The sequence below is a fragment of the Lepisosteus platostomus genome, chromosome 4 (genome assembly GCF_059453375.1).
Source record: "Lepisosteus platostomus isolate fLepPlt1 chromosome 4, fLepPlt1.hap1, whole genome shotgun sequence".
NCBI lineage: Eukaryota > Metazoa > Chordata > Actinopteri > Semionotiformes > Lepisosteidae > Lepisosteus > Lepisosteus platostomus.
This window is the reverse complement of record NC_142614.1, coordinates 10,269,434-10,295,394: the sequence shown is the minus strand read 5'-3', so window position 1 is coordinate 10,295,394 and position 25,961 is coordinate 10,269,434. Positions and strand designations below refer to the sequence as shown.

At 50.8% G+C, this 25,961-nt stretch overlaps 1 protein-coding gene across 4 annotated transcripts in view; it reads right to left on the bottom strand.

The window, feature by feature from the left end:
- nyap1 (neuronal tyrosine phosphorylated phosphoinositide-3-kinase adaptor 1) overlaps positions 1-25,309 on the bottom strand; it is a 34,152-nt gene extending 8,843 nt beyond the window's left edge. For 2 of the 4 annotated variants that reach the window (XR_015935813.1, XM_088628347.1), the window contains exons 1-3: positions 22,391-25,309; positions 9,110-9,361; positions 586-959 (exon numbers count right to left, since the gene is read on the bottom strand). Coding sequence is in view for 3 of the 4 variants with exons in the window: in XM_088628347.1 (XP_088484473.1) it covers positions 586-959; positions 9,110-9,297 (562 nt within the window). In the remaining variant the exon portion in view is untranslated. Of the gene's footprint in view, positions 1-585; positions 960-9,109; positions 9,362-17,661; positions 17,776-22,390 lie in introns of all 4 variants that reach the window. The other 2 variants (XM_088628348.1, XM_088628350.1) reach the window with 2 other exon arrangements.
- Positions 25,310-25,961: the final 652 nt, after the last annotated feature.

The window sequence follows — 25,961 nt, the reverse complement described above, 5'->3', positions numbered from 1 at the left end:
CTGGCACACTGACAGACTGACTAACTGGTACACTGACTGAGAGACTGGTACACTGCCTGACACACTGGCACACTGACACACTGACACACTGACGCACTGGCACATTGACACACTGACACACTGACACACTGGCACACTGACTGACACACCGACAAACTGACACAGTGGCACACTGACTGAGAGACTGGCACACTGACACACTGGCACACTGGCATACTGACACACTGACACACCGACACACTGACAGACTAACTGGTACACTGACTGAGAGACTGGTACACTGACTGACACACTGGCACACTGACACACTGACACACTGACGCACTGGCACACTGACACACTGACACACTGACACACTGACTGACACACCGACAAACTGACACAGTGGCACACTGACTGAGAGACTGGCACACTGGCACACTGGCATACTGACACACTGACACACTGGCACACTGACTGACAGACTGACATACTGGCACACTGATGCACTGACTGACTGGCACAGTTACAGCCTGACTGGCACACGGACTGACTGGCGCCCGTAAAAACATTTATGGAATGGGACTCCCGGGCCTCCGGACTGACCTTGCTTCTTGTCGGAGTGCTTGGCGGGCGGCGGGGCGGGCGGGGGGTTCTCAGGAGGAGGAGGGGGTGGCCGGGGGTCCCCTGTGGAGCTCAAACGGGTGCTGGGGTGGCGTTTGGGCTTGGCAGGCGGACAACGGGAGGATGTGGCGTGCTGATGGCGCTCGGGGTCGGGAGGCGGGGGCTCCCCGTTCTCCACGCTGCTGCCCACTGAGTGGCAGGACTGCGAGCGGGGCGCCATGGCGCTGGCGCACGGCCGCGGGGACAGCTCCTGCGACGCCGGCATCGTCATGAAGCCCATCCGGAAGTGCCTGCGGAAGGAGGCCATGTCGCGCACCTTGCCCACCGTCACCGAGCCATCCTTACTGGCAGAGCTGCTGAGACAGAGAGGGAGAGACATCTGCTGTCGCCCACAGAACAGGGCCTGTCGCAGGGCCGGACACTGCTGGAGCAGGACCGCGGTCCCCGTCGCCAAGGCCAAACAAATACAATTAACATAAAACAAAAATCTACAGACACTGACAAGAAGGACACATTTCAAGATATTTACATACAAACATATGGAGCATTATTGGGCAACACAGGCTCCTCAGCCTGTGACAGGAGATCACATACTGGGCTGCCAGTTCAACTGAGAACCCTCTCCCCTCTCCCAGTAGGATTGGGACCTGTTGTGATTCTGGCAGGTGTGAGAATTCTGGGATTAGATTTGTAAATTTGAGGAAGAATGTTTCTCTAATCCCAGAGTATCTGTCACAGTGCAGTAGGAAGTGCACCTCTGTCTCTATTTCTTCCCACTGGCAGTGGGAGCACAGCCTGTCCTCTCTGGGCAGCCAGGTCTGCCTGTGTCGCCCAGTTTCTATGGCCAGGCTGTGGTCACTGAGCCTGTACTTCGTCAGGGTCTGTTTCTTTTCGCTGTTACTTATGTTGGTCAAATATTCGGCTAGTGTGTATTGTCTGTTTAGGGTTCTGTAGCAGTTTATGTTGTGTTTGTGTGTGTGTCCCAGTGTGAGATATTGCTGTTTGATCTGTGCTGAGTTGTGGTGCTCTAGCAGTGCTGTCCTGAGGCTGGCTGGTGTCGGTGTGACTCAGGTCTGTGAGCCTCAGGACCAGCTGGCTCAGGGGGCTCTGTTTTGGGCTCAGCTCTTGGCTCAGCAGGGCCTTGTGGTGGTAGGAGTTTTGGTCGCTGTTTTTTAGGTGTAGCCAATACTTTATTACCCACTTCTGGATGTTTATTAATAATGGATATTGGCTTAATTTGGCCCTGCACCCGTTGTTAGGTGTTTTTCTCTGCACATGGGGGATGTTTCTACAGATCTCCATGTGCAGAGTTTCTATGGGGTGTTTGTCCCATTGAGTGTAATCCTGGTCTGAGAGGGGACCCCACACTTCGCTGCCGTATAGGCTAATGGGTTGGATATTGGAAATCCTCCTTCTTATTGCGTAGAAGGCCCTGAGTGCTTTCTCCCTCAGTGCCTTCACTGCCAGGTCAAAACTCCCAGATGAGCTGATGGTCAGCCCAAGGTATGTGTAGCTGGATGTGTGCTCCAATGTGTTGTTTACAGTCTCTACAGATCTGATGGTGATGAGTGTGAATGTGAAGATACAGATGAGCTGGACTGAGTGTCTTTACAGTCTCTAAAGATCTGATGGCGTTGAGTGTGAATGTGAAGATACAGATTGAGACTCTTTGCGATATTACTGTTCTGTTGATAACTGAGTGTTAATGTGGATTTGCCGATGATCAGACTCAGTGTCTTTACAGTAACTAAATGTGAGTTTAGACAGTAGGCTAAGCAGCTGTTGTTTGCTCTAATAGTAGTACAATTGTGTATTTAATTACATTATTGTGATCTAGTCTGAAAGTGTGGCAGTAGGTCTTATTTACACTCTGTTACTCCCACACACTCCCTTCACTCTCCGTCGCTTGTTTCATAAACCTCCCACCCACTCTCTCTGTTTCTCTCGCACACAGGCAGGAAGCACACGGCCTCCCCTGTGAGTGCTGCAGCTCGGGGCCATGGTGAAGCAAGCCTGGCCACCCTGGCTGGCCACCCTGCCTTCCCTGAGGCTCTGAGCCTCTCCTGCTCGCTGCTCAGGGTCGGCTCTGAGCACTGATCTGCAATCTGACCCCTCCCCCACCAACACCGGTCCAGGACATCACTCTCACTCCTCTTCAACAGCTCCTCCACCAGCCCCGGTCCAGGACATCACTCTCACTCCTCTTCAACAGCTCGTCCACCAGCCCCGGTCCAGGACATCACTCTCACTCCTCTTCAACAGCTCCTCCACCAGCCCCGGTCCAGGACATCACTCTCACTCCTCTTCAACAGCTCCTCCACCAGGACCGGTCCAGGACATCACTCTCACTCCTCTTCAACAGCTCCTCCACCAGCCCCGGTCCAGGACATCACTCTCACTCCTCTTCAACAGCTCCTCCACCAGGACCGGTCCAGGACATCACTCTCACTCCTCTTCAACAGCTCCTCCACCAGCCCCAGTCCAGGACATCACTCTCACTCCTCTTCAACAGCTCCTCCACCAGCCCCGGTCCAGGACATCACTCTCACTCCTCTTCAACAGCTCCTCCACCAGCCCCGGTCCAGGACATCACTCTCACTCCTCTTCAACAGCTCCTCCACCAGCCCCGGTCCAGGACATCACTCTCACTCCTCTTCAACAGCTCCTCCACCAGCCCCGGTCCAGGACATCACTCTCACTCCTCTTCAACAGCTCCTCCACCAGCCCCGGTCCAGGACATCACTCTCACTCCTCTTCAACAGCTCCTCCACCAGCCCCGGTCCGGGACATCACTCTCACTCCTCTTCAACAGCTCCTCCACCAGCCCCGGTCCAGGACATCACTCTCACTCCTCTTCAACAGCTCCTCCACCAGCCCCGGTCCAGGACATCACTCTCACTCCTCTTCAACAGCTCCTCCACCAGCCCCGGTCCAGGACATCACTCTCACTCCTCTTCAACAGCCCCTCCACCAGCCCCGGTCCAGGACATCACTCTCACTCCTCTTCAACAGCTCCTCCACCAGCCCCGGTCCAGGACATCACTCTCACTCCTCTTCAACAGCTCCTCCACCAGCCCCGGTCCAGGACATTACTCTCACTCCTCTTCAACAGCTCCTCCACCAGCCCCGGTCCAGGACATCACTCTCACTCCTCTTCAACAGCTCCTCCACCAGCCCCGGTCCAGGACATCACTCTCACTCCTCTTCAACAGCTCCTCCACCAGCCCCGGTCCAGGACATCACTCTCACTCCTCTTCAACAGCTCCTCCACCAGCCCCGGTCCAGGACATCACTCTCACTCCTCTTCAACAGCTCCTCCACCAGCCCCGGTCCAGGACATCACTCTCACTCCTCTTCAACAGCTCCTCCACCAGCCCCGGTCCAGGACATCACTCTCACTCCTCTTCAACAGCTCCTCCACCACCAGCCCCGGTCCAGGACATCACTCTCACTCCTCTTCAACAGCTCCTCCACCAGCCCCGGTCCAGGACATCACTCTCACTCCTCTTCAACAGCTCCTCCACCAGGACCGGTCCAGGACATCACTCTCACTCCTCTTCAACAGCTCCTCCACCAGCCCCGGTCCAGGACATCACTCTCACTCCTCTTCAACAGCTCCTCCACCAGCCCCGGTCCAGGACATCACTCTCACTCCTCTTCAACAGCTCCTCCACCAGCACCGGTCCGGGACATCACTCTCACTCCTCTTCAACAGCCCCTCCACCAGCCCCGGTCCAGGACATCACTCTCACTCCTCTTCAACAGCTCCTCCACCAGCCCCGGTCCGGGACATCACTCTCACTCCTCTTCAACAGCTCCTCCACCAGCCCCGGTCCAGGACATCACTCTCACTCCTCTTCAACAGCTCCTCCACCAGCCCCGGTCCAGGACATCACTCTCACTCCTCTTCAACAGCTCCTCCACCAGCCCCGGTCCAGGACATCACTCTCACTCCTCTTCAACAGCTCCTCCACCAGCCCCGGTCCAGGACATCACTCTCACTCCTCTTCAACAGCTCCTCCACCAGCCCCGGTCCAGGACATCACTCTCACTCCTCTTCAACAGCTCCTCCACCAGCCCCGGTCCAGGACATCACTCTCACTCCTCTTCAACAGCTCCTCCACCAGCCCTGGTCCAGGACATCACTCTCACTCCTCTTCAACAGCTCCTCCACCAGCCCCGGTCCGGGACATCACTCTCACTCCTCTTCAACAGCTCCTCTACACAGAGCAGCTTTTTTACAATGGCTCTCCATTCACCCAGTCAGTAATTAAATATTTATTGGCCTCCAAATGGTTGGTCTGCATATTTTTTCTGCCTCTCTATTTACCCCCCCCCCCAACCACTACACACACAGATCTCCCAAGCAGCACCATTCAGATACTGGCAGGCGTCCCAGCTATCACCATGGTTACCAGCCTGTGCAGCAGGTCTGGAGATGTGTGATTGACAGGGACACAGAGACCGAGATAGACAGAGAGACAGACACAGAGACTGACAGAGAGGGAGACAGAGACAGAGGCACAGAAAACAGAGACAGACTGGGACGTGAGGAATATATAGACGGACAGGGACACACAGATGGACAAGCACAGACACCCGCACAGAAAGACAGACACCTAGGCACACAAAACCTGATGGACAGGGTAAGACAGACACACTGAAAAAAGGCGCATACCAGCACAGTCTATCTCCCTTTCACCTCCTCCCTCTCTGATATGGGATTAGTAATACGTTATCCTGCGTGTTGTGTGTGTGTGCCTCTATAATAAACAATGCAAGAAATGAAAGAGAGGGCGAGAACGAAAAGGATGAATGAATGGGGCTGTAATCCTCCGTGGGCCGCAGGGCGTGGGAGGGGAGAGCTGTTTACTCCTCTTCTTTCTGGACAATCGCTTTGCGTGGGCGTCAGCGAGTGCAGTGGTGTGGGTGGCAAGCCTGCAACGTCTCTGCAGGCAGAGATGTGCCTTCCTGTCCCGAGACCAACTTTAACACACTGAACCTGGGAGACTCAGGCAGGAGGAGATGCCAGGAGGTTTTTCTGGAAGGTTCGACCACATAGGAATAATAATAATAGGAGTGCAGGTTGATCCTACAGTACATACTGATCGTACAGTACAGACTGATCCTACAGTACAGAGTGATCCTACAATACAGACTGATCCTACAGTACAGACTGATCCTAAAGTAAAGACTTACCTACAGTACAGACTGATCCTAAAGTAAAGACTGGCCCTACAGTACAGACAGATCCAACAGTACAGACTGACCTACAGTACAGACTGATCCTACAGTACAGAGTGATCCTACAATACAGACTGATCCTACAGTACAGACTGATCCTAAAGTAAAGACTTACCTACAGTACAGACTGATCCTAAAGTAAAGACTGGCCCTACAGTACAGACAGATCCAACAGTACAGACTGACCTACAGTACAGACTGATCCTACAGTACAGACTGACCTACAGTACAGACTGATCCTACTATGCAGACTGATCCTACAGTACAGACTGATCCTAAAGTAAAGACTGGCCCTACAGTACAGACTGACCTACAGTACAGACTGGCCCTACAGTACAGACTGGCCCTACAGTACAGAGTGACCTACAGTACAGACTGATCGTACCGTACAGACTGATCCTACAGTACAGAGTGACCTACAGTACAGACTGATCCTAAAGTAAAGAATGGCCCTACTGTAAAGACTGGCCCTACAGTACAGACTGACCTACAGTACAGACTGATCCTACAGTAAAGACTGACCCTACAGTACAACCTTGGCTTGCGCTGCAGGGGTGAAGTGTGTGACAACCTTGCAGCGTTGTCAGCAAGGTCTCGGATCATGAGAAACAGCCCAGGCGCATGGTCTCAGGACTGGGATGGGGAAACAGTAGGAGCTATTTTACACCAGAGTCTGGTACAAGCCTGATGGCATTATTGAAGCCTCTTCTCCGAGTCACTGCAGAAATGTCTCTTGGATGAACTGGTGAACTACTGAACCACTAAATGGGCAGGATGGGCTGTCTGCAGTCTTTCTAAAGCTCTTGTAACTTCACAAGTCCTGGGACGTTTCCTGGCCAGAATGGATTAAGAAGGGGTTAGTGGTTCAGCCAGGCAGGCAGCTCTCTCAGAGTGCAAATAATAATAATAATAATTATTATTATAATAATAATAATAATAATAATAATAATAATAATGCGCCAGTATGCTCCCCACACACCAGCTCTCAGTGGGGAGGAGAGCAGAGGGATGAAGCCAGTTCATAGATGAGGATTATTAGGAGGCCATGATTGGTAAAGGTCAATGGGAAATGTGGCCAGGATGTCGTGGTAACATCCCTACTTTTTTCGAGAAACTCCCTGGGATTTGTAATAAGCAAAGAGAGTCAGGACCTCAGTTTTACATGTCATCCGAAAGACGGCGCCTTTTTACAGTATAGTGTCCCCGTCACTATACTGGGGCATTAGGACCCACACAGACCGCAGGATGAGGCTCCCCTGCTGACCCCATGTCACGAGATGTCTCCAAACAGCAGCACACAGAAAGCAAAGCCCTTGGGTACAGCAGGGATGAGTTGTTCAGAAGCCACCTTCTCTCGGCTTTGGTCAAATCAGCCTCTCCTGTGGGCCAGCAGTGATGTCAGTGTGAGACGTGCCCAGCTCCTCCAATCGACTCTCGCTCCCCTGCGCATCGCAGTGGGGCTCTCTGTGCTCACTGAGGAGACTGGCTCTGGCAGGAGGAGCCCATCCGCCCTCATTCTCACTCCGTACGGGTTTGGGAATCACAGCAGGCACGTCGGGTCCGGGAATCACAGTGAGTGGTTCTGTACCGGGCAGGTCCAGGAGTCACAGCAGGCAGTTTGTTACCGAGCAGGTCCAGGCATCACAGCAGGCGGTTCGGTACTGGGTGGCTCCTTGAATCACAGCAGGTGGCCCAGGAGTCACAGCAGGAGGTCCAATATCCATTAGGTTCTGTAATCATAGCAGGCGGTTCTGTACCCGGTGGGTACAGGAGTCACAATGAGCTGTTCTGTTCGAGGCAGGACCAGGAGATACAGCAGGCAGTTCTGAACTGGGCGGGTCCAGAATTAAAACTCTTTTTAAAAGTCATTCAAGGCAGCAAAAGCAGAAGCACTGGGGGAGGGAGGATAAGAGGACAAATGAGCACTCGCATGTCTTCACCGTGAAGCCCAAGAGCATGAAGCTATGGTGGAGGACGTGGGCGGCAGCCAGCCAATCTCTGAACCATGTGGATCCAATAGGGGTACCGTCCTTCCCAGTACACTGGCCATCTCCCTCACTCCTCCTCCTCTTCCTCCTCTCCTGAGATCCTTTTCCTCCTCATCCCCGGTTTTGATTTCGGTGGCAGAGGAGCTGCGCCAATAACCAGCAGGGAGGAACGGGACGGGACAGGACAGGGGGAGGGAAAGCCATTCTGGCCCGTTCCCCTGCTCGCCCCCCGGCAGCACCGGCGTCGTGGGCGGAAGCTCGCGCCCGGGGGTCTGGGGCGTCCCAGTTTTAACTCCAGCCGCGGGTGACTCGATCATGCAGCGACCACCGACGTTCTCCTGAGGTCCGCCTCAGGACTGAACAAGAGCCTTCTTGTCACCGCAGCTGCAGGACAGGGCTGTGGACCGATCGACTGGCTTTGTTTTACCACTGTTTCTCACGGGTGGTGTCATGATTTACTCAAGTGTGCCTGAACCGTGACGTTACTGCGCGTGTCGTGCTTTACACGCCCATCAGACACTGCCGGGGTCACGGTCAGCGCCGACTCCAGCAGCACGGCGCCACTCCCTGCTCTGAGTCGTTCACGCCGACGTTCTCGACCTCTGATGAGAGAGCTGTTTCCCCACAGCGAGAGGGAGAGAGACAGAGGCAGAGAAGGACAGAGAGAGGGAGAGGCGGGGAAAGAGGGACAGGGTGGTAGAGAAGGAGGAGAGTGTGAGGAAGAGAAGGAGAGAAATGGAGGAGGACAGAGAGGTAGAGTGGGAGAAACAGGGACTGAGAGGGAAGGGGAGACGGAGTGCGGGAAGGAGAAAATGAGAGTGAGACTGAGGGAGAAGAGGAGGTGGATGTGCTAGGGATGGAAGAATGAGACAGAGAGTGAAGGAGAGGAGAGACCAGCAGAGAGCCCCAGGGCTCACTTCCTGGACAGGACACCTCTCTCTCTGGCTTGGGAGTCCTTCCCATGCTGGAGCTCGACGCATTGGTGATGCAGATGCCGTAAATACAGCCCTGCAGACTGGAGACCCCAACACAAGCACCCGCTGTCCCTCTCTGATCATTTCCTCTCCACCGTTCCTCCCCTTCTCTTTCCTTTCTCCCGCTCTCCTATTCCCCTCCTCTTCCTGTTCTCCATTCCTTCTCATTCTCCCCTTCTCCCTTTCCGTTCCTCCCTATCTCATCACTCCCTCTCTCTTCTCCTGTTGCCTCTTCTCTCCGCGCCTCGTATTCGCTTTCTCCTCTCCCTTTCTCTGGCTCTTCCCTCTTTTTCTTCTCACCTTTTCTTGGCGTTGTTATTATCCGTGTCTCTGTGTCTCCAGTCCAATCGGCTCTTGCGGTACAGGAGGTTCATGTCGCCGTGTCGACCTTCTGGACCAATTACAGCGCAGTGCAGCCGGCTGCCCCGCCTCTCGATGTCACGCAGGAAGTTTTCAACCACCACATCCTGGGTGGGGCCAGAGCTCATTTTACAAGGGGTGAACCAATGAGAAAAGAGGGGAGAGGGGCAGAAACTACCCCGATTCAGGAACCTGTGGAAGAAAGATATAAAATAAACTTCATTTTTCGTGGGTGATGTTTTTGTTATAAACACTTTTTTTATGGGTTGTGTTTATTATTCCTCAAGAAATTGTCTTCTCTAGTTTCTACATCACCAATCGACACTAGCAAATTGATACAAACTGTGCAAGAACACTAATTTAACTACACAGCCACACTGTTATACCGATACACTGCAACACAGTCTCACAAATACACTGTACTGTACTGCTGTACTGGGACTGTTCTCCTGTACTGGGACTGTTCTCCTGTACTGGGACTGTAGCCCCAATTGTAACAGGACTGTTCTCTTGTACTGGGACTGTAGCTCCTATTATAACAGGACTGTTCTCCTGTACTGGGACTGTAGCCCCAATTGTAACAGGACTGTTCTCCTATATTCCACTATAATCCACTCTCTTACACTGTGTTAGTGCTGTTCAGTGTTACACTGTGCTGTGTGTTACTGCTGTCTACTCTGTTACACTGTATTGTTTGTTACTGTAACCCACTCAGTTACATTGTCCCATGTGTTACTGCTGTCTAGTCTCTTACACTATCCTGAATGTTACTGCTGTCCACTGTTACACTGTTCTGTGTGTTACTGCAGTCCACTCTGTTACACCCAAAGAAGGCTCCACAGCCAAAATGTTGTGTTTTCAGCATGGAATAAACCTTTACTTGATCGTTTGCACTCTGTAACACTGTACTGTGTGTAACTGTAACCCACTCTATTATGCTGTCCTGCCTGTTACTGTAGTCTACCCTGCTACAGTGTGTGTCACTGTATCTCATGATTTTCACCATGCTTCTGTACACTGTTGTCTGCTGCAGTATCCTGTACTGCAGTGAGAACTGGGTTAAGAGTCGAGAGTGGCTGTGCTCATTGGTCCATGATTTCATTCTGCACATCCGGCAATTTCTTCGCGCTGCTCTGCAATTATAGCATTACGTTCTCGAGGAGATTATTCTTGCAATTATTCAGGTCTGCTGCCGGCAGCTCAGCTTGACGGGGTGCAGGGAGGGGAGCTGGTGGGTTGAGGAAGGAGGCTGAGAGGGGAGACGAAACACAGATAATGCTGCTGCAAGGCCACTGTGTGTCGCCCCCTGCTGGAGACATCCCGCCTCCAGTGCAAGTGCAAGGTGAGCTGCGTGTGGGAGTCAAATTGTGACGCGTTTCCACGACACCACAGGGATGAGCAAAACATTGAGGGATTAGCAAAACGCTGGTGAAGGTGCCTTCAGTTCAACCAGACAATCTCATGTCCCACCCTAACCAGTATTCTCCTCTTAATTCTTAATGTTAAGTTATGACCAAAAAGCAGCACTGAAGGAAACAGAAACTGATTGAAAATCTCAGTTGAAGCTCTTCTGTGATGCTGTTGCTGCTGCTGTGGTTACAAACCCGTGCCTGGCATGGTGTGGCGTCTGTTGTTCCACCAGCTTGCACGTCTGTGCACAGCAGGGGAGGAGACAACCAAAAGGGTGTGCTTTAGCAGTGGCCTGGTTTCCCTCAGAAACAGAATGGGATGCTACTTGCATTCCCAATCCCACTGCAAAGAAGTTTCCCGTCCGAGGCTTCTGCTTCGTAAACGCCCAAGGGAGCAGACATGAAAAACTGATGGGGACCGTAATCCTGGCGGAATGATCGACAGTGTGTGCTGTCCTCAATACTCTCCACACTGTCGTGCACATGAGACTCTCCCCCTGAATGTGCGCTGTCCTCAATACTCTCCACACTGTCGTGCACATGAGACTCTCCTCCTGACTGTGCGCTGTCCTCAATACTCTCCACACTGTCGTGCACATGAGACTCTCCCCCTGAATGTGCGCTGTCCTCAATACTCTCCACACTGTCGTGCACATGAGACTCTCCCCCTGAATGTGCGCTGTCCTTGCTTCTCTCCACACTGTAGTGACACTGTCGTGCACATGAGACTCTCCTCCTGAATATGCGCTGTCCTTACTTCTCTCCACACTGTAGTGACACTGTTGTGCACATGAGACTCTCCTCCTGAATGTGCCCTGTCCTTACTACTCTCCACACTGTCGTGCACATGAGACTCTCCCCCTGAATGTGCGCTGTCCTTACTACTCTCCACAGTGTCGTGCACATGAGACTCTCCCCCTGAATGTGCGCTGTCCTTACTACTCTCCACACTGTCGTGCACATGAAACTCTCCTCCTGATTGTGCGCTGTCCTTACTACTCTCCACACTGTCGTGCACATGAGACTCTCCCCCTGAATGTGCCCTGTCCTTACTACTCTCCACAGTGTCGTGCACATGAGACTCTCCCCCTGAATGTGCGCTGTCCTTACTACTCTCCACACTGTCGTGCACATGAGACTCTCCCCCTGAATGTGCGCTGTCCTCAATACTCTCCACACTGTCATGCACATGAGACTCTCCCCCTGAATGTGCGCTGTCCTTGCTTCTCTCCACACTGTAGTGACACTGTCGTGCACATGAGACTCTCCTCCTGAATATGCACTGTCCTTACTTCTCTCCACACTGTAGTGACACTGTTGTGCACATGAGACTCTCCCCCTGAGTGTGCGCTGTCCTTACTACTCTCCACACTGTCGTGCACATGAGACTCTCCCCCTGAATGTGCGCTGTCCTTACTACTCTCCACACTGTCGTGCACATGAGACTCTCCCCCTGAATGTGCGCTGTCCTTACTACTCTCCACACTGTCGTGCACATGAAACTCTCCTCCTGATTGTGCGCTGTCCTTACTACTCTCCACACTGTCGTGCACATGAGACTCTCCCCCTGAATGTGCGCTGTCCTTACTACTCTCCACACTGTCGTGCACATGAAACTCTCCTCCTGATTGTGCGCTGTCCTTACTACTCTCCACACTGTCGTGCACATGAAACTCTCCTCCTGATTGTGCGCTGTCCTTACTACTCTCCACACTGTCGTGCACATGAGACTCTCCTCCTGATTGTGCGCTGTCCTTACTACTCTCCACACTGTCGTGCACATGAGACTCTCCCCCTGAATGTGCGCTGTCCTTACTACTCTCCACAGTGTCGTGCACATGAGACTCTCCCCCTGAATGTGCGCTGTCCTTACTACTCTCCACACTGTCGTACACATGAAACTCTCCTCCTGATTGTGCGCTGTCCTTACTACTCTCCACACTGTCGTGCACATGAGACTCTCCCCCTGAATATGTGCTGTCCTTACTACTCTCCACACTGTTGTGCACATGAGACTCTCCTCCTGATTGTGCCCTGTCCTTACTACTCTCCACACTGTCGTGCACATGAGACTCTCCCCCTGAATGTGCGCTGTCCTTACTACTCTCCACACTGTCGTGCACATGAAACTCTCCTCCTGATTGTGCGCTGTCCTTACTACTCTCCACACTGTCGTGCACATGAGACTCTCCCCCTGAATGTGCGCTGTCCTTACTACTCTCCACACTGTCGTGCACATGAAACTCTCCTCCTGATTGTGCGCTGTCCTTACTACTCTCCACACTGTCGTGCACATGAGACTCTCCCCCTGAATGTGCGCTGTCCTTACTACTCTCCACAGTGTCGTGCACATGAGACTCTCCCCCTGAATGTGCGCTGTCCTTACTACTCTCCACACTGTTGTGCACATGAGACTCTCCTCCTGATTGTGCGCTGTCCTTACTACTCTCCACACTGTCGTGCACATGAGACTCTCCCCCTGAATGTGTGCTGTCCTTACTACTCTCCACACTGTTGTGCACATGAGACTCTCCTCCTGATTGTGCGCTGTCCTTACTACTCTCTTCACTGTTGTGCACATGAGACTCTCCTCCTGACTGTGCGCTCTCCTTACATCTCTCCACACTGTCGTGCACATGAGACTCTCCTCCTGAGTGTGCGCTGTCCTTACTTCTCTCCACACTGTCGTGCACATGAGACTCTCCTCCTGACTGTGCGCTGTCATCACTACTCTCCTCACTGTCGTGCACATGAGACTCTCCTCCTGAATGTGCGCTGTCCTTACTACTCTCCACACTGTTGTGCACGAGACTCTCCTCCTGACTGTGCGCTGTCATCACTACTCTCCACACTGTCATGCACAAGACTCTCCCCTTGCCTGTGCGCTGTCATCACTACTGTCCACACTGTTCTGCACATGGGACTTTATTCCTGTTTGTGCACCGTCATACATATGGGTTGAGAGAGGAATAGAGGGAGAGTATAATGGAGAAGGAGAGAATGAGAGACAGAGGGAGGGGAATTTGGTAGCTGGATTTACTTAATTTCAGCTGAAGTTCTGCTGTCACTCTTATTCTTCTCAAAGCAGACTGTGACATAGCAAAGTTAAAAGCAGAGTACAGTACAGTGTAATCAGATCAGACACATGTTAAGGCATAAAGAAATATCACTTAACTGCTAACAACTCGATGAGCAAGATGGCCTGGGTCCCCCATTATAAAGAAGGGATTTTCTTTATGTCCAGGCTAAAACATTGCGGTGCAGTATTACAGAATAATCAATTTGAAGATGAAAACCAATCTTAATGTTGCCAAACATCAGTCTGTTCCTGGAAAACACTGTCGTCTGGTGATGAGCATATTGCAAGCTCAGCTATCTGCTATCAGGCTGTACTGAGTCTGGTATAGTACTGTGGAATCAATGTAGATCACTGTCAATGGGCTTTTACAATTCCAGGAGTGTCTCTCGCACTGGAATCAGTGCTGTCCCTCTCCTCTCACACCCCCCCTGAATTCACCAACACACACACACACTGTCACACCTGACTGTACTGTCGACACTGCTAGAGCCACTGCTGTCCCTCTCCTCTCACACTCACCCTGAATTCACCAGCACACACACACACTGTCACACCTGACTGTACTGTAGACACTGCTAGAGCCACTGCTGTCCCTCTCCTCTCACACTCACCCTGAATTCACCAGCACACACACACACACTGTCACACCTGACTGTACTGTAGACACTGCAAAAGCCACTGCTGTCCCTCTCCTCTCACACTCCCCCTGAAATCACCAGCACACACACACACTGTCACACCTGACTGTACTGTAGACACTGCTAGAGCCACCGCTGATCTCCACCTTTAAACAGGACTTTTAACTGTATTGGAACAATGAGTCCAGTCTCTCTCTCTCTCCTCTGTCTCAGAGCAGCAGTGCACACTGCAGTCTTCCTCAGCGAATGACCTCCTTTCCCCTCCCCCTCTCACCTGCCCTTGGCTCCTCTGTCTTTCACACTAGTCTGCAATAATCAAGGTGAGCTGGCAGACACAGGCACACAAGCTAACACGAGAAACACACTGACACACTCAACGAGACACACACACAGACTGATGCACTCAGTGAGACACACACACTCACTGACGCCCTCAGTAAGTGAGTACACTGACTAATGCTCTCAGTGCCACACACTTTCTAACACACTGTGACTGATGTACTCAATGAGACAAATACACTGATAGTGACACACACATATACAATTCAATGTCATTATTGGTATGACCGATGAATTGCAGTGTCAAATATACTTAGTGAGACACAGACAGTGACAGACACACTGAAGGACACGTGCAGAGACACACACTGATGTGCACATACAGTCATACACATGAAGCACACACAGACACAAACTCCGATGGACACACAGTGACACACACTGATGCACACACAGGGACACACACACACTGATGCACACACATAGTGACACTCACATAGAGATGCACTGATTTATGCACAAAGAAACACACACAATGACACACTGATGCACACACATAGAGACAGACACACACTGATGCACACACTGATGCGGACACACAGAGACATACTGATGTACACACAGGGACACACACACACTGATGCACACACATAGTGACACACACATAGAGACACACTGATTTATGCACAAAGAAGCACACACAATGACACACTGATGCACACACATAGAGACACACACACACTGATGCGCACACTGATGCGGACACACAGAGACATACTGATGTACACATAGAGATACACACACTGATGCACACACAAAAAGACACACCGATGCGCACATAGAGACACACACACAGAAACACACTGCTGACACACACAGGCTCACGGCACAGGCGCAGGGTGTCTGGAGAACACCACGAGACAGAGGAATAGGGGGAGTGAAGCGGACAGAGGAGACAGGAAGGAGAGGGAGAGGACGGCGGCAGGCGGAGAGAGGAGACAAGGGGCAGGGAGGAGGGAAGAGCAACCTGACGGATAACAGATAACAGCCTGGGGATGAAGAGTGGAGAGATTGGGCACATCACAGGGGAGGTACAGAAAACTTCACTTCATTAACTTCACGAAGCAGTGATCTAAGGTCTATATCACATTAACTACATGAAACAGTAGTCTAATGTCTATATCACATTAACTACATGAAACAGTGAACTAAGGTCTATATCACATTAACTACATGAAACAGTGACCTAAGATCTATATCACATTAACTACATGAAGCTGTGATCTAATAAAGTAAACCAATGGGCATCTTGACTCATATTTTTCCATATTTTATCATATTTTGATATCCAGGTAGATGCTGCACATTGGTGGTGGTAGAAGGGAGTCCCCATTACCTATAAAGTGTTTTGAGTGGAGTGTCCAGAAAAGAGCTATATAAGTGTAAGCAATTATTATTAATTAATTATTATTATATCACATTAACTACATCAAGCAGTGAACTAAGGTCTATATCACATTAACTACATGAAGCAGTGATCTTAAGGTCTATATCACATTAACTACATGAAACAGTGATCTAAGGTTTATATCACATTAACTACATGAAACAGTAGTCTAATGTCTATATCATATTAACTACATGAAACAGTTGTGTAATGTCTATATCATATTAACTACATGAAACAGTTGTGTAATGTCTATATCACATTAACTACATGAAACAGTGATCTAATGTCTATATCATATTAATTACATGAAACAGTGATCTTAAGGTCTATATCACATTAACTACATGAAACAGTGATCTAATGTCTATATCATATTAATTACATGAAACAGTGATCTAAGGTCTATATCATATTAACTACATGAAACAGTTGTGTAATGTCTACATCACATTAACTACGTGAAACAGTGATCTAAGGTCTATATCACATTAACTACATGAAACAGTAGTCTAATGTCTATATCATATTAACTACATGAAACAGTTGTGTAATGTCTATATCACATTAACTACGTGAAACAGTGATCTAAGGTCTACAGTATATCACATTAACTACATGAAACAGTAGTCTAATGTCTATATCATATTAACTACATGAAACAGTTGTGTAATGTCTATATCACATTAACTACATGAAACAGTTGTGTAATGTCTATATCATATTAACTACGTGAAACAGTTGTGTAATGTCTATATCACATTAACTACATGAAACAGTTGTGTAATGTCTATATCACATTAACTACATGAAACAGTTGTGTAATGTCTATATCACATTAATTACATGAAACAGTGATCTAATGTCTATATCATATTAATTACATGAAACAGTGATCTAAGGTCTATATCATATTAATTACATGAAACAGTGATCTAAGGTCTATATCACATTAACTACATGAAACAGTTGTGTAATGTCTATATCATATTAACTACATGAAACAGTTGTGTAATGTCTATATCACATTAACTACATGAAACAGTTGTGTAATGTCTATATCACATTAACTACATGAAACAGTAGTCTAATGTCTATATCACATTAACTACATGAAACAGTTGTGTAATGTCTATATCACATTAACTACATGACACAGTGATCTAAGGTCTACATCACAATAACTACATGAAACAGTGATCTAAGGTCTATATCACATTAACTACATGAAACAGTTGTGTAATGTCTATATCACATTAACTACATGGAACAGTGATCTAAGGTCCATATCACATTAACTACATGAAACAGTGATCTAATAAAGGAAATTAATGGGCATCTTGACTCATATTTTTTCTGATTTTGACACTTGTGTTTCTGTGACTATGGTAGTCCCAATAGACACACATCCAGGTGGGCAAACAATTTACTAAAGTGTGGCAGTGTTTGGATTATTCTCTGTGAAATCTGAAGTCATCCCTCTAAGAGCATCCCCAAGGCAGACAGGATAAAAAAAGACACAGGAGAGAGACGGACCTTCAATAGATCACATCCTTTCACAGACAGAGAATCTGCACACAGTCTGGGCCAACACCGTGGCATATTTTATCATGCCTGCAGTTTGCTGAATGGAATCTTACCTTTGCCCTGGCTGGAGACCCACAGCAAACCTCCAGAAGAGACACACAAAACGGAGCTCAGCTGGACCAAAAACATAGTGACCTGACGCTAACTGCACTGGTTCCTGGCATTTCCTATGAAAAGAGGTTTTAGATAGATACTGTAGATAAGACTTTATTGAACCCGAAGGGAAATTTAGGAATACCCTGTTAAAGTCTTTCCCCCTATAGCCATTCCTCCTCCTTCATTTTGTTTTTTTGACCTGCAGCTCCTCGGCTCACTCAGCTGGAATCCCTGATGTCCCGGCACTGCCAGCTCTGGGCACACGCTGGCTGTCTGTGGCGGAGGGCGAAACTCACATCACCTCATTGCATAACTCCGTCAAACTGGCATCACAGCTCGGCTTAATCCCGACAGACACGGTGATAATCTCCTGGGTTGTTTTGGCCCTGCGCGTCATTGTGCTGTCTCATCCACAGCCCAGAGCTTACTCACTGCTCAGAGCATGACACGTAGTGGAACTGCAGACAATGGAAATCTGAGCAGTGTGGAAGCACAGTGTCACTGTGGCACTGGGCAGAGACAGTGGTACATAGTGCCGAGACGTGTGACGTAGGGCCCTAGACCATGTGGCACAGGATGGTGACAGTGCGGCACAGAGCACAGACAATATGGCACAGAGCACAGACAGTGTGGAACAGGACAGAGACAGTGTGGCACAGGACAGAGACAGTGTGGCACAAGGCAGAAATGGTGTGACACAGGTCTCAATCTGTCCTTCATCTCTGACCAGTACACACAATCTGTCCTTAATCTCTGACCACTACACACAATCTTTCCTTCATCTCTGACCACTACACACTACCTAAGGTAACCTCACCCCACAGCTCCCTGGACTACAAACGCTCTCTCCCCCCCAGTCTCTCAGCACAGCCTGACTAATGCCTAATGTAATCAGGTGTGTGTTTGCCAGTAAAATTCAATTGGGAATTTCCAGGAAAGCAGCCGCAGCGATGTGCAGTGAAAGACTGACCAGTGTTTGGCTCTGAGCCAGATCATCAGAGACCAGTCATTGGGCTTCTCTTTTGTCTGAATACCCCTCTGTCTGTCTGAATATCCCTCTGTCTGTCTGAATATCCCTGTCTGTCTGAATACCCCCCTGTCTCTCCAAATATCCCTGTCTGTCTGAATATCCCTCTGTCTGTCTGAATACCCCTCTGTCTCTCCAAATATCCCTGTCTGTCTGAATATTCCTCTGTCTGTCTGAATACCCCTGTCTCTCCAAATATCCCTGTCTGTCTGAATACCCCTCTGTCTGTCTGAATATCCTTCTGTCTGTCTGAATATCCCTCTGTCTGTCTGAATGCCCCTCTGTCTCTCCAAATATCCCTGTCTGTCTGAATACCCCTCTGTCTCTCCAAATATTCCTGTCTGTCTGAATATCCATCTGTCTGTCTGAATACCCCTCTGTCTTTCCAAATATCCCTGTCTGTCTGAACATCCCTCTGTCTGTCTGAATACCCCTCTGTCTCTCCAAATATCCCTGTCTGTCTGAATATCCCTCTGTCTGTCTGAATATCCTTCTGTCTGTCTGAATACCCCTCTGTCTGTCTGAATATCCATCTGTCTGTCTGAATATCCCTCTGTCTGTCTGAATATCCTTCTGTCTGTCTGAATACCCCTCTGTCTGTCTGAATATCCCTCTGTCTGTCTGAATACCCCCCTGTCTCTCCAAATATTTCTGTCTGTCTGTATATTACTCTCTGAATATCCCTCAGCCTGTTTCTCTGTCCTTGTGTGTGAAAAGCAATACCCCTGTCTGTCCAGCGCTGTGTCTGTCAGACTGCAGACAGATGGAATCCCATGAGCACTAACACCCTCCTCTTCCTCTCAGCGCATTCTGAGCATCTTCACCTCCTGCTGACTTTCAGCCAGCACCACAACCTTATGAGCTCTTCCAACGAGGGGCAACACTTCTGACATGTGCTAACAGGGAATCAGATCAGATCAGATCCACTCCAGGATTTACAGGGCTATCAATCACACTCCCACTTCACATCAGTCAGATCCACTCCAGGTATCACAGGGCTGTCAATCACACTCCCACTTCACATTAGTCAGATCCACTCCGGGTTTTACAGGCTGTCAATCAGAGTCCCACTGCACAGCAGGCTGATCCACTCTAGGATTTACAGGCTGTCAATCAGAATCCCACTGCACAGCAGGCTGATCCACTCCAGGATTTACAGGCTGTCAATCAGAGTCCCACTGCACAGCAGGCTGATCCACTCCAGGATTTACAGGCTGTCAATCAGAGTCCCACTGCACAGCAGGCTGATCCACTCCAGGATTTACAGCACTGTCAATTGGGCTCTCTTCGCACAGCTGTGATCCACTCCAGGTTTTACACCATTGCCAATCATAATCCCATTGCATAGCAGGCTGATCCACTCCAGGTTTTACCACCTGCAAACTTCACTAGTGAAGCAGAAAGGCAACACGTTTGACTTCAGCTCCACACATCGCTGTGTTGCTGCCATATGAGAGCCTGGCGCACACGCGTGTCTGACAATACTACAAAACTACAGAGTGGCTCTGAGTGCGTGACCTTTTCACCCGACCGCCGTGCGGGCCCGGGTTTGTCTGCATCTGCCTGATCGCACCTGTGTAACGCGCGCCTGAGCTAGTGAGTGAGTACTGACGAAGTACAGGCTCAGTGACCACAGCCTGGCCATAGAAACTGGGCGACACAGGCAGACCTGGCTGCCCAGAGAGGACAGGCTCAGTGGCCACAGCCTTGACACAGGCAGACCTGGCTGCCCAGAGAGGACAGGCTCAGTGACCACAGCCTGGACACAGAAACTGGGCGACACAGGCAGACCTGGCTGCCCAGAGAGGACAGGCTGTGCTCCCACTGCCAGCGGGGAGAAATAGAGACAGAGGTGCACTTCCTACTGCACTGTGACAGACACTCTGGGATTAGAGAAACATTCTTCCCGAAATTCAGAAATCTAGTCCGAGTTCCCACACCTGCCAGAATCACAACGGGTCCCAATCCTACTGGGAGAGGGAGGAGGGAACTGGCAGCCCAGCATGTGACCTCCTGTCACAGCCTGAGGAACAGTGAGTCTGTCTCCCAATAATGCTCAAAATGTTTACAGTATATGTAAATATTTTATGATATGTCTTTGTTGTAAATGTCTGTAAATGTCTGTAGATTTTATTTTACTTTTATTTTTTGTTTTTTTTTTCATGTGAATTTCATTATTTTTATTTGCTTTGGCAACACTGATTGTACCCATCGGTCATGCTAATAAAGCACCTTGAATTGAATTGAATTGGATCGAGTGTGCGCGCGTACGTGCGTGTGTCTGCGTGTGCGCGCCTGTCTGGGTGTCTGGAGGCCGCCGCCGCGTGTGTATTCTCCAGCCTGCGTCACGAGCCTCAGTCTCGGTATAAATACTGTCGTGCAAGCAGGCGAGCAGTTTTAGCCGCACCGGTTCGGCATCGCCGGGTCCGCCCGGCCTGAAGACCCCCCGCTGTCGCCACTCGCACTGTGTCAACACCTGTCCCCCGCGCCCGCTCAGTCACGGCGCTGATCTGCATTTATCACACTTACGAGGCTTTCACAGGCGTGATTCCGGACTCGCGCGCTGAGCGCTGGGATTAGGGCGCTAAACTCTGTTTATCTCGCTCGCTGGCTTGGCGATCTCCGGAGTCACGGCTGTATCGCAGACGCCGGGGCGTCCCCGCCGCCCTCCCGAGTCGCAGTTAAAACGAAAAGAAGCAGACACGGAGGAAAGTCACAACGCGTGGCAGCTCAGACACGCCGCTGCAAACACACACGCAAGCCCACGGCACGCTCCTGCGGTCCGGGCGGACAGACACGCACACGCCCAGGTGAGGGAGTCCTGGCAGGAGAGCAGTGCGTACCGACCCCCCGTGCTGGCGCTAGCCGTCAGCGAAGAGCCTCTGTCACGCTGCGAGGCTGGATTGCCAGCCGGTGCGCGGTCGATCGCACCTCCCACCGGCGAGCTGGGGTGCGCTGGTCGGTCGTGTACTGGTCGGTGGCAGAGCGCAGAGGCGCGTATTCTGCACGGCTGCCTGCCTGCCTGCCTGCCTGCCTGCCAGACACACACGGTGACAGACCCTGTCACCTGCCTGACACACACACACCTAGCCAGAAACACCAGTCCCCAGTCCCGCACACACCGCCTCTCCGTCCGCGTCCGTCAGCAGCAGCACTTACACCGCACGCCTCCTGCCGCCGCCACACGCCCCCCGGCCCGACCCCGCGGCGGACCGAGCCGGGTTCGCGCGCCGGTGCTGCCCCTGCAGAGACGTCACGGGCGAGCGACACCCCCCGGCCGGGGCCAGGCGCTCGCGCTGTCCGCGCGGAGGAGCTCCGAGGGGCTGGACAGGCGCGAGCCCCCTCCGAGAGGTGCGCCGCGATTCATTCATTCATCGGCCGCTTAAAAACGGGGGGAATTCTCCCCCCCCCCCCCCCCCTCCCACCACCACCGCACAGACCAGGGCGAGGAGGCGAAGCAACTTTTCTACCAGGGACGACAAAGACGGACACGACTCAGACACCCGCCGACTGACAGGAGCAAAACTTCGCGCCCGCAGGCTGAGCCGACACGACTGACACCACGACCGTCCTCAGCCTCAACCTCACCACCCTCACCCTCACCCTCAACCTCACCGTCATCATCATCATCAGCAGCAGCAGCCAGACTCCTGACTTACCGATCCTCCTTGGGGCTCGGCTGAGTGACATCGAGAAATTCGGGATCTAGCGTGTAAGAAACAGACCAGACCGACGTGGAGATTTAAAAACACACACGGGTCAGGCAAAACACTGCTGGAACCAGAGAGCCAAACACACAAAAAAAATCGAGGTGTTAAGTAGCAGCCTCCCAAAAAAAACAACGGAAAAATGGATCCATCCCGGTCAATGTCGTCGAGCTGTCCGGCGTGTCAGTCCCTTCAGTCCCTCGGACACGACCCGCTCCGCTCCGAAACAGCCATGAATCATTATATTAATAATAAAGGCGAGGAAGCGGGGATGAACGAACAGCTGGGTGAAAAACTGAGGGGGAAAAAAAACAGCGTCTTCTTTCCTTTAAAATGTCTCCTGTCGCTCCGAAGAAGACGCGTGAGGAAACTGACGGTGTCGCCCCGTCGCCTCTCCTCCCCGGGCGGGAGAGGGTGTGTGTGGGGAGGGGAGGTGTATTCTGAGGGCTAAATCCGAAATAACCCGGCTTGTCGCCTCAGAGAAGGCTGCTCCCTCTCCGAGAGGGCAGAAAAAAACATCCAGTGACAAGCGAGGCGTCCGAGAATCCGCTTTCCCTGCTATCCGTCGTGTAGCGACATCGCCTTCCTCCCACAAAACACCCCTCATGCACAAGCCGCGGCTGCAGAAAACGCTCTGCCCCTTTCCTCCAGGATCCTGGTCTCCCCAGCCCGGGAGAGAGAGAGAGAGAGAGAGGAGGGTAGACGAGGGGATGAATGAGTAGGATTAAATGAATGGATTAATTAATAAAACAGATAAACGCCATCCGGAGCGGGGAAGCGATCTGTATTAATAGGCGCCCTGGGAGATCCCCGTCTCGAGCGCTGGAGAGCGGGCTCGCCGTAAACCGCAGGCGCGAGGCTGGGCTGAAGATGCCATCCCTCGCGCACCGGCTCGCTCCGCCGCAGCCGATTCAAACGGACGTCCTCATCAATACGGCGCCCCAACCGCCATGTCGGTCCCGCCCGCCGGAGTGACAGCGCCGAGGAGGGAGCAGAGCGGCTCTCCTGCCTCCCCTTCCTCTTCGTCTTCGCCGCCGCCGCTGTCGTCGTCCCCGTCGCGGTGGTTGTTGTGTTTTTATTCGTTTTTATAGAGCTCCGTCTGCCCCTACCCTTCGCTCCCTCTCTCGGAGGCTCTCCCTCCCTCTCTCTCCCTCGTAGTCTCTTCCCGACTATTTACAATTTTTTTTCTTTCTCCAGCGTTTCAGGGCTCAAACGTAAGCACTACTATCAGCGTATAGCGCTGCTCAAACGGCGAGTTGTCTGCCTCACGCCAGCCTCAATACACCTACACAACACCCCCTCCCTCACACACACTGACACTGATACACTGACACACACAGATTGGCACTGATAATCTGACACACACATACAGACACTGATTTACTGACACACAGACTGACACACGCACTGACACTGATACACTCACACACACAGACTGACACTGATAAACTGATACACAGACTGACACACACACAGACACTTATACACTGACACAAACAGACTGACACACACACTGACACTGATACACTGACACACACACACAGACTGATACAAACACACTGATACACTGACACACAGACTGACACTGATATACTGACACACACACAGACACTGATACACTGATACACTGACACAAACAGACTGACACACACTGACACTGATACACTGACACACACTCAGACTGATACAGACACACTGATACACTGACACACAGACAGACTGACACTGATAAACTGATACACAGAAGACTGACACACACACAGACACTGATACACTGACACAAACAGACTGACACACAAACTGACACTGATACACTTACACACAGACTGACACTGATACAATGACACACACAGATACAGACACACTGATACACTGACACACACAGACGGACACACAATTACATCATTGTACACACAGACCAACACTCATACAAGGACTGACACATACAAACATGGACTGACTCACTATGGACTGACACTGATACACGAGCATACACACTAACACACATAGGCTGATACTGATACACTGACACACATAAACTGATCCACTGCCACACTGCCACACATAGACAAATATACTGACACACACTGTCACACACACACAGACTGACACTGATAGACTGACACACAGACTGATACTGTTACACTGACAGACACACTAAAACACACAGACTGACATTGATACACTGACACACAGACTTCCACTGATACAAACACTGATACACACATACAGGCCCACACTGACTCAATGACATAGCACACAGATTGACACACACAAGAGACAGCAGACAGGAGGAGAGAGCTGGTGTTTCCAGGGCTCATATACAGTATGTGCAAGTGGGTCTGGATGACAGTCCTTGCCGAATGACCAGGTGTGACGGTTACTGTGACACCCTGTGAATGAGCAAAAACTAATCTTGTAGGACACTTAGGGCCTCTAAATCCTAACGGATTCCAAACATCCTACAGAGAATTCTGCGGGATTTGTTTACACTGGAAATCCACAGAAGTGTCCTGGAGGGGAGAGGAGTGAGTGGGGGGGTATTGCAATTGTTTCTGCAGATGTTTGGCTCATCCCCTAACCTACAACGAACACTCACTCCATCTTTTCTCCATCACATTTCTCTTTTCTCTGTATCTTCCTCTCCTCCTCTCTCTCTCTGTCTCTCTGTATCCTCCTCTCCCTCAGTCTCTCTGTATCCTCCTCTCCTCTTCTCTGTCAGTCCCTCTCTCTCTGTATTCTCCTCTCCTCCTCTCCCTGAGTCTCTCTGTATTCTCCTCTCCTCCTCTCCCTGAGCCTCTGTATTCACCTCTCCTCCTTTCTCCCAGTCTCTCTGTATCCTTCTCTCCCTAAGTCTCTCTGCATCCTCCTCTCTCTCTCTCTCTGCCTCTCTCTATGCTCCTCTCCTCCTCTCCTCTCTCTCATGCGCAGACTCTATAAATAGATGCACCTACTGTATTTCTAACTGTTCACTGTCCTGAGTGCCTGTGGGAGGAGCAGTGAGTGGCGTAGAGACAGAGAGCGCCCTCACATGGCCATTCTGGAGTCTCACTGCACTAATCCATGCCAACACTGTAGACACACCTCTGGTCACAGTTAAGCCATTATTCCCTGCCTAAGCATCCAGTAAGCACTCTGTCCAGTCTGTGGCTCCTGTCCCAGTCTGTAACACACTATCACAGTACTACACTCTCACTGTATTGTGCTACACTCTCTCTGTGTTGTTTCACACTCTCACTGCGTTGTGCTACACTGCATTGTGCCACACTCTCACAGCGTTGTGCAACACTCTCTATGTTGTTTCACACTCTGACTACATCGTGCTATACTCTCACTGCATTGTGCCACACTCTCACTGCGTTGCGTCACATTCTTGCTGTGTTGTGCCACACTCTCTCTGCTACACCAGTATCCCATACTACATCACACACTTCACTAGGGTACAGCTGCATGGTACTGAAAGTCACAGTAGCTTTAGAAGAGCTCTGCTCAGTAAAGGTTAGTAGGACAGGAGAAGTCAGCT